Source organism: Portunus trituberculatus, chromosome 23 (genome assembly GCF_017591435.1).
Source record: "Portunus trituberculatus isolate SZX2019 chromosome 23, ASM1759143v1, whole genome shotgun sequence".
Classification (NCBI taxonomy): Eukaryota; Metazoa; Arthropoda; class Malacostraca; order Decapoda; family Portunidae; genus Portunus; species Portunus trituberculatus.
Genome location: NC_059277.1, coordinates 7,344,770 through 7,354,769, shown reverse-complemented (window position 1 = coordinate 7,354,769; position 10,000 = coordinate 7,344,770). Strand labels below are relative to the sequence as shown.

The following is a 10,000-nucleotide window of genomic DNA, read 5'->3' as shown; positions in this document are numbered from 1 at the left end:
GCGGCCAATCACGGGACGCGGAGGGAGGGCGGAGCCTGCGGGCAGCCAATGGAGGCCCGGTCCCGCCCAAGACCCGCCCCGGCGCCGGGGTGGGCGTGGTGGGCGGGAGGACTGGCCAGGCCAGCCCGACCCGACCCAAGCCATTCACCTCCTAGTACGAGGCCAGCGAGGGCGTGTGAGAGAGAGTGTCGCCCGCACGGTCACCGTCGCACGCCTTACACCCGCGGCCGCTGGTGTTGCTGCTGCTGCTGCTGTCGCCGTCGCCGTCGCCGCCGCCGCCGTCACCACGGCCCCCCGCCCGCCGCCCGCTGCCATGACTGCCCTCGAGCTGGAGGTGGACCAGGAGGAAGAAATTAACGTGGACGGGGACAGTCGTCCAGGCTCGCCCGCTCCCCCGGTCCTGCCCCGCCCAGCCGGGACCCGCGGCCCGCCCAAGCCGCCCACCGCTGCCCGCCTCTCCTTCAGTATCTCGGCGCTGTTGGGCGACAAGGACCTCGGCAGCGACGAGGAAGACCGCCGCGTTGAAAGCGACGACGATGAGGACCACGAAGACGACGATGAGAGCTACGAGGAGGCGGCGGACGACTACCACATGGGTTACGGTGCCTTGGGAGGCTTACCGCCGCCCTACGGTCCCCTGGCGGGCGGCGCGCCCACAGTGCTGCGTGTGCCGGCACACCGGCCCGTGGGCATGGGCTACCCTGGACTGGCGGGCCTGGGGGCGGCACACCCGTGGCTGCCCGGACTGCCTGTGTCACCCTTCGACAGACCCACCGCCCTGGCGCCCCACTACCCAACCCTCGACAGGCTGGCAGGTGAGTCAAGCCGCGCTGTGTGCCACCGCTCAGGCCATCCCATGACCCCATTGCGGCAGACCTTGTCAACACCGCCACCCTCCCCAGGGGGCCGCCAAGTGTTGCCCCTCGCCCCCCACACCACGACCTCCCACCCACTACCTTGACAACATTCCTGATCACCACACATCACAGCCACTCCCCCCTCCCACTCCTCCTCCTCCATTCCTTTCTCAAGGCAGCGGCGTGCCTCTGTCTGCCTCCATCATCTTTCCAATGACGCTGCCTTAACAACCTCCCCTCCCCCGCCCAGAGTCGTGTTGCAGGAGGTGGGGGGGGGGGACGGGGAGAGTGTTCAAAAGATCTCACCGGCGGCGCTACTCTCCTCCTCCCCCGCCCCAGCCCCCCACAAGGCTCGGCGGCATCCAATCTGTCTTGCCGCCGCAGCCCCGCGAATTTACGAGAACAGAAGCTCTAATAAGGCAGGGACGGACCGCCGCTAATAGTAATAATAATGGTAACGCGGGCCGGGAGGGACGCCGCGGTATTAATCACCTCCCTCCCTCCCTGGCCTCTCCCTTGCCTCTCTCACCTCTCCCTCGCTCTCCCATCCTCCCCAACAGTCTTCACGAGGTACTAAACACTCAAACTTTCATCTCTAAGAAGGAAAAGGAGATAAACACGCGATGAAACCACCAAATCACTTCTTTCCTACAAGCTCCTCCTCCTCCTCTTCCTCGTCCACACTACACACAACCTCAAAAAATCATACACACACAATCACACACATACTCACAACGTTTCCTTTCGATCTGTGCATAATACAAGAAGACGGCGCTATAACGTATGCTTAGGCGTGTGTTAGCGAGGCCATAAAATACAGGAGCGAAGGGCGGCAGGCGAGGGGGACCAGAAGCCTGAAGGAGGATATTCAGACGCAGATCACGATGTATAGGAAGGATATTTATTTATGGAGAGAGAGAGAGAGAGAGAGAGAGAGAGAGAGAGAGAGAGAGAGAGAGAGAGAGAGAGAGAGAGAGAGAGAGAGATAACCATAGGACAGAAGGGAGTGGAAGGGAGAGAGAAAAAAAAGAGGAGAAATTTACTTGTGTCAGTGATTGGTGGGCTGTCGAGGGAGAGAGAGAGAGAGAGAGAGAGAGAGAGAGAGAGAGAGAGAGAGAGAGAGAGAGAGAGAGAGAGAGAGAGAGAGAGAGAGAGAGAGAGAGAGAGAGAGAGAGAGAGGAGGGGAAGTGACATGTTAAGAGTGGTGTAAATAATTCTACTTCCCCACCTGCTGCCTTACACCTGTCCCACACCAGAGATTTACCTGTAGAACCCGTGTGTGTGTGTGTGTGTGTGTATGTGTATGTGTATGTGTGTGTGTGTGTGTGTGTGTGTGTGACGATGACGAAAACAGACAGACAGACACACACACACACACACACACACACACACACAGAGAGAGAGAGAGAGAGTATTATGAATTCTCCATCTTCTTACTCTCCCTCTTCTTCCCAAGTCTTCACCTCCTTCACACAGCAGTCATTTGAGGTCATTCTTTCCCATAATTCACTCCTAATTCTTCTGGTTTTCCCTTGCCGTGTTCATTTTTCCTCCCGTAAAAATGCATTCCTTTATTATTTTCAGTAATTGTAATTTCAGATTGTAAATATCAACTTTTTTTTATCTATTATAATTTTTTTCCTCATTTGGTTTGTACTTATTATTATTATTATTATTATTATTATTATTATTATCATTGTTGTTGTTATATAAGTAGTAACACTTCTGAAACTCATCGATTACTAACTAATCTTTATAAACATTCAGATTTATCATCACTCACGTGGGTAATAACATGAAAATAATAAAAGAAAAGAAAATTAATGAAAATATGAAAAAAAGATGGCGGCGGTACGGAGGAAATAAAATAAAATGAATGAGAGACGAAATGAGATGGCGGTAATAATTCAGTAAGGAGAATAAATGAATAAATGAAATGAATGAAGAGTAAAAAAAAAAAAAAAGAAAAAAGCGGCGGTAATTCAGTAAAGAAAAATATAAGTAAATAAAATTAATAAAAAAAAAGAGAAAAAGATGATGACGGTCGTAAATAAGTAACGAAAAAAAATAAATAAATAATATGAGAAAAAAAATTGGCGACGGTAATTAAGTAAAGAAAAAAATGAAATCAATAAAATAAATGAAAAAGATAAAAAAAAAAAGATAAAACGGTCATAATTAAGTAAAGAAAAAAATATAGAAAGAAAAGCAAAAAAAAAATGAAAATAATAAAAAAAAAAAACATGGCGGGTGTAATTCAATAAGCGGCGTTATATTTTACAGAGGTGATGTAATAATGTCCAGGATGTGTAAAATAATCACACTAATTGCCTTCAGCGACCGTCACCTGTTAAGTCTTTCCACGCTCGCTCATCGTGACTCGTGACTCCCGCTAACATTACGTGAACACCGGCAATTCTCTCCGCCGCTGCCTAACACTTTACCCCTTCACCACTGGGACGCATTTTTACCACTAATTTTGGGTGTGATTAGACGATTTATGTTAGGAAGGGTCTATGGGGGTCAGATTAATAGCCTAGAGTCTTCACTTTTTTAATCCATTCACCACTAGGACGTATTTTTACCGTTAATTTTGGGTGTGATTAGACGATTGATATTAAAAAGGTTCTATGGAGGTCAGAAGATTAGGAAGGGTCTATGGAGGTCAGATTAATAGCCTAAAGTCTTCACTGTTTTAATCCATTCACCACTGGGACGCATTTTTACCGTGATTCTTGGGTAGGATTAGATGACTGACATTAGGAAGGGTCTATGGTCAGAAGATTAATGGTCAAAGTCTTCACTATTTTAATCCCTTTTACAATGACGTTTCGGTATGATTAGACAACTGACATTAGCAAGATTCTATGGAAGTCAGGAGATCAATGACCAGTCAACTATTTTAATCCCTTCAGTACTGGGACGCATTTTTACCCATGAGTTTTCGGTATTAGACGATTTAATTGATATTAGAAAGGGTCTATGGAGGTCACAAGATTAATGGATAAAGCCTTCACTATTTTAATCCCCCCCACATAAGTTTCTGAAGCTTTAAGAAATCGCCAAATACTAAGCAGAATGAATATGGAAACGCGTCCTGGTACTGAAGGGGTTACATGCGACGTTTTTAAGTATACGTATCAATAATCTTAATAATAAATAAGAATAATAAGTAAGAAGGAAATAGACATAATCACAAAAGACACTAAGAAGAAATAGATGGAGGAAAAAATTAACAAAGCTTAGCAAAGTAAAGAAGCGACAGCAATAAAACAAGATAACAAATGAAGGAATGACACACAAATGATAATAGGACATCAATTTTATCAACTAATCCCGTTTGTTTCAAGTCACGACAACTGGAAGAAGAAGAAGAAGAGGAGGAGGAGGAGGAGGAGGAGGAGGAGGAAAAAAAGAAAGCTCATCCCGTTACATTCCCTCCTTGTCTCGTATACCACCCTACCTCCCTTCTCTCCCTCTCCTCCCTCCTTCTCTCCCTTGCCTCCCATATCCCATATCCCATACCCACTTCAATTCCCCCATCACCTCCGCTAATTACCCCCATTAATCAGACCATTAGCGCCCATTAGCCATCAGTCAATCCCGCGGGCGTGTGGCTTCGGGCGATCGGGCGGGTGGTCACTTACAAGACGGTGGTTCCTTCGTTTATCGCATCATTTTTAATCATTATAAGCGAGGCGATCAAAGGGTTACCTGTATAGCTACCTAAGGGGCCCATGTTACCTGTATAATGAGGTGCTTTAATTAGGCGGCTCAACACAGGACAGGTGAAGAGAGGTGTTGAGTTTATGAGTGTGTGTGTGTGTGTGTGTGTGTGTGTGTGTGTGTGTGTGTGTGTGTGTGTGTGTGTCGGTGTGGTCTCAACTCGTGTAGGTGAGGAATTATTGACATCACGCCCTTGTTCTGACGTCTGTGATTCTTGTCATGGAGAATTATTGTTATTATTATCGCTCACTATTTAATTCACTATTTATTGACAAGCCGAGATGGACGAACTCACTTGGAAAAATTAGAAGGAGCGCCTCACCAACACGCAGTCACCGCTGCTCGCGAGTGTTAGGCGTGCTTTGTGTTATTTTGGCAGCAAGAGTGATAAGTAATAGCGGAAACAGCAGGAAGTACTGAGTGTGCCGCCAGACATCCCAGGTGTGGGCGAGGCACAGGAGGGAGCATGAATGTAGCGTGGCGGTGGTGTCGTGTTGAGGTTTAAGTGGCAGGTCATCATGGCGAGGAAACATTGAACACACAGGCGGTGTCGACGAGTCCCTTCCTCCCTCCCTGCCTCCTGCTGCTGCTGCTGCTATAAATACTGGCAGATGCCGCGGTTATAAAAGAGGTTGTGCTTGTGTGTGTTTTGCTGGATGGGTTATTAATGCAAAGCGTCGCCCGCCGCACCGCCGCGCCCGCCAGCCCCGCCAGGCCAGCCAGCCCGCCACCCGCGGCGCCGCCGCTGCCACCACCACTCATCACTTATCGACGAGGCAGGGTCGCGGGTTATCCACTGCTGACGGACCATGGACGCTCCGACACGATAACTTTGTTTTAATCTTTATATAGGTCTCTCTCTCTGTGTGTGTGTGTGTGTGTGTGTGTGTGTGTGTGTGTGTGTGTGTGTGTGTGTGTGTGTGTGTAGCATATAATACTACAATAACATGCATAATTATTATAATGACAATCGTAAGGACTATCACGCTATCCATTAATAATATTTGTAGAACTAAAACTAATATTAATATCAATACTGACACTAACTGTCTACTAATACAATAATACGACAATATACGACTTGGCAATTTGTAATGTTACCAACAATAAGAAAAAAATGATAATGATACTACTACTACTAATAATAATAATAATTATAATAATAATAATAATAATAATAATAATAATATTATTATTATTATTATTATTATTAACAATAATAATAACGACAGCAATAATAATAATAATATGATAATAATGATGATGATGATGATGATGATAAATAATGATGATGATGATGATGATGATGATAAATAATAATAAAAACTATAATAAATAATAATAATAAAATAACCACTAAAAAACAATTCAACAACAATAATATTAATGATAATGATCATTTTAACATTATTATTGTTGCCATTCTTATTATTACTATCATCATTTATTATTATTATCATTATTATTATTATTATTATTATTATTATTATTATCATTATTATTATTATCTGTATCAATATTTATTATCATTATCACTGTCGCTGTTATTTCTATTATTATTATTATCATTATTATTATCATTATTATCATTATCATTATAATTATCACTTGTTACTATTATTGTTGTTCTTGTTATTATCATTATGATTATTATTATTATTATTATTATTATTATTATAATCATCATTTTTCACCATCATTAACTTCTATTATCAAAACAGTTTGTCATAATTACTAACAGCCCGACCAACAACGATATCGGCAGTAGTATTAGCAGAAGCAGTAGTAGGAGTAGCAGTAGCAGGTATAGCTGCAGCGGTAGTAGCGTTAGTAGTAGCAGTAGTAATAGTTGTTGCTGCTGTAGAGAAGTACACACACACACACACACACACACACACACACACACACACACACACACACACACACAGAGGGCCAGGGGCATCACCACTTTACACTGGGTAATGTGGAGGCGTCTTGTAAATGCTGAGGTCTGGTGTGAGAGGCCGCCCTCCGCCACCTCTCATTACCTCGCACCGCTCTCCCGGCCTCTTGTTACCCTCTTACTGCCCTCCTCTGGCCCTGCAGGTGTGGGAGAGTGTCCAAACGAGCGAGACCGAGAGAGAGAGAGAGGAAGAAAGACAAGATGAGAGAGAGAAAAAAATGACCGAGGGATAACAGAGAGAGAAAGCAAGGGATAAAATAATAAAGAAAAAAAAGGGAAGAGAGAGAGCGAGAGAGAGAGAGAGAGAGAGAGAGAGAGAGAGAGAGAGAGAGAGAGAGAGAGAGAGAGAGAGAGAGAGAGAGAGAGAGAGAGAGAGAGAGAGAGAGAGGAAAATGAAGGAAAAGGACAGAATGACAACGAAATGGAGGAGAAAATGTAGATGGAAAGAAGGAAAAAGGAAAAAAAAAAGCGAATGGAAAGGGAAAATAAGAGATGAAAATAAATAAATAAATAATAATAAAAAAATAGCGTATAATAGACAAGCAAACAAACAAATGAACTGAAATGAATAATAACATGCAACAATAAGAAAAAAAAGAAAAAAAAAACACAAGAAACATTACGAACCAACAAAACACAAACGACAAGTGAATATTAACGAAAATCTATCAACAAAAACTACACCTCATTATTTGCGTTGCTTCCGTTACAAATCTTGCCAATGGACAGTGGAGTGCACCTCATTATTTCCTTCACCATCACCACCATCATCATCATCATCTCATCATCATATCATCATCATATCATCATCACCACCGTCACCATTACCACCACCAGCAACAGCATCACTATCATCACCACCACCACCACCACCACCACAATCAGTCTTTCTTCAACACACTCTTTCTAATCCCATAAGCACATTCAAAATACACTTTTAACCCCAAAACACCTTTAAATGCCCCAAAACAGCCTTAGTAACCCTCTTCTCTCCTCTCTGGTGCTTCTCTCTTCACTATTCTCATCTCAGCTCACCAAATTAGTGTCATCATCTTCATCACACTATCACACGCATTCTCTCTCTCTCTCTCTCTCTCTCTCTCTCTCTCTCTCTCTCTCTCTCTCTCTCTCTCTCTCTCTCATTAACTTTCTTTGCTCTCCTTTCTTGTTTCTCTCTCTTTCATTCTCATCTCCTCAGCTCACCAAACTACTGTCTCTTTTCTTACATTGACCTGCTCACATTATCTTTACTACTCTCTCTCTCTCTCTCTCTCTCTCTCTCTCTCTCTCTCTCTCTCTCTCTCTCTCTCTCTCTCTCTCATAAAATCATAATGTCTTTTTTTCTTAAACTGACTGACCCGCACATCACTTGTTTCTATTCTTATTACCCACAATGCACTCAATCTTAAGCCTTCCTCCTGTTCTCTCTCTCTCTCTCTCTCTCTCTCTCTCTCTCTCTCTCTCTCTCTCTCTCTCTCTCTCTCTCTCTATTACCACTGAGGAAACACACACACACACACACACACACACACACACACATGGCTAAACAATCTCACTCTGACACACATCCATTGGTCACTGTTTGTACTTCCTTTGTGTTCCTCTCCGCCAGTGTCTCTATTAACTCCAATGAAACAACCAGCATGGCAGTAATGACCGAACACTCACACAAACATCCAACTCTTGCCTTTATATTACGTTCCCTGGCGCCAATTCACCTTCCTTTACGCCGCACTATAACACTACACCGCACACTCGCACCATTACCTCCCTCACCATAAAAATAAAGTAGAAAAAAACCAAAAACAACACACACACGGAAAATCGCACGGACTTGCCACCATTACAACAGGAACTTCAATAAAATGGCTTCTCCCTCTCATTCTCTCTCCCTCCCTCTCTCTCTCTTTCTCTTGCTCTACCGATCTCACACACACACTCCCTCCCTCTCTATCTCTCTCTCCCTCTCTCCCTCCCTCTCCAGGACAATCATATTCACAGGAAATCAAACCTCTAATAGCCCATCGTCCCTCAAGCCTTCGTTCACCCGCTAACGCCTCGCAGAAACTCGCACTTTTTCACCTTTTTTCGCGTATTCCCAAGGCGGTTCAATATCGGTCAGGTGGTGAAGGCCGTACCGGGCGTGCACCAACTGGGAATGCACGCCACGCACCCCCCCACGCACGCCCTGAATCAATGGGTGAAGTTTTGAAAAGCGACGTAACACTCCGGGAAGGTTCCACTCCACTCTGGCAACACTAGTTAACTAAAATATGGGGTCTGGGTCTTCAGTGAGTTGCCAGCCGTCGCTCGCCATAACCCTGTACATTCTTCATTTCTTCCTTTATCACTGCTTTCTGCTGCTCTTACCGCGCTCATTTGCCTTCACCTGAAAGACTCACCTGCCATTACCTCACACCTACACCTCGGAGTGATGCGAGTGTACCAGAACCACTAGTACTTGAAAAAAAGGTGGTTTGGTAATAGACGACCCACTGAACCTCCTCCTCCTCCTCCTCAGTGTGTATCCCCGCCATTATTCCTTCGCCAGATGGAGGTGAATATATGGTCTGTTTTGTTTATGGTGTTGTTTGTCCTGTTCCTGCCCTCACCACCACCCAGAGATCATACCTCCCTCTCTCCACCAGCTTCCTATCCCTCCCTTCCCCCCAACCCCCTTCTTCAGCAGCCAGTCTCACAGATCCATGCCTATAGGGAAGGTGTGTGTGTGTGTGTGTGTGTGTGTGTGTGTGTGTGTGTGTGTGTGTGTGTGTGTGTGTGTGTGTGTGTGTGCTTACCTGGTTGTAGTATGCAAGACCTGAGCTACATTCGTGTGTGTGTGTGTGTGTGTGTGTGTGTGTGTGTGTGTGTGTGTGTGTGTGTGTGTGTGTGTGTGTGTAAACCAAGCCACCTGAAGATCTCTCAATGGTGTCTTTTAAATGGTAATGGAGATGCTGGTGGTGGTGGTCGTGGTGGTGGTGATGCCTGCGGTGAAATGTTAATCACCGCCACGCCTCCCCTGTTGTCTGGTGTTGCTTGTGGCACTGTGACTGGCACTACGGTGTTTGTGTGTTTGTGATGCACTCCTGGTGGTGGTGGTGGTGGTGGTGGTGGTGGTGACATTTTGATGCGATGAGGGTCAGTGTGTGTGTGTGTGTGTGAGAGAGAGAGAGAGAGAGAGAGAGAGAGAGAGAGAGAGAGAGAGAGAGAGAGAGAGAGAGAGAGAGAGAGAGAGAGAGAGAGAGAGAGAGAGAGAGAGAGAGAGAGAGAGACCTAAAAACTTGCCTCATAATTAGGTAAAACTTTAGCAATAGTTCAGAGCAATCACCTCGCCCACCACGAGCCACGGTGGCCGAGATTAACAGCTCGCGAGGCGCACCAGGCACCGATTCACCAAAGATAGAGAAAAGAGACGCGCTCATTGGCTGAATGTCGCTCAGGCAACACCGAGATTACTTACGCCAAAAAAAAGAAA

At 45.2% G+C, this 10,000-nt stretch overlaps 1 protein-coding gene and 1 long non-coding RNA gene across 2 annotated transcripts in view; one reads left to right on the top strand and one right to left on the bottom strand.

Moving 5' to 3' along the window:
• The window catches only part of LOC123507735, a 343,144-nt gene that overhangs the window by 265,139 nt on the left and 68,005 nt on the right, over positions 1-10,000 (bottom strand). The window lies entirely within an intron of this gene.
• Positions 156-10,000, top strand: part of LOC123507734 (T-cell leukemia homeobox protein 2-like) — a 16,158-nt gene continuing 6,313 nt past the window's right edge. The window contains exon 1 of the mRNA XM_045260896.1: positions 156-815. Coding sequence (XP_045116831.1) covers positions 314-815 — 502 coding nt within the window. The 5' untranslated portion in view covers positions 156-313. The remainder of the gene's footprint in view (positions 816-10,000) is intronic.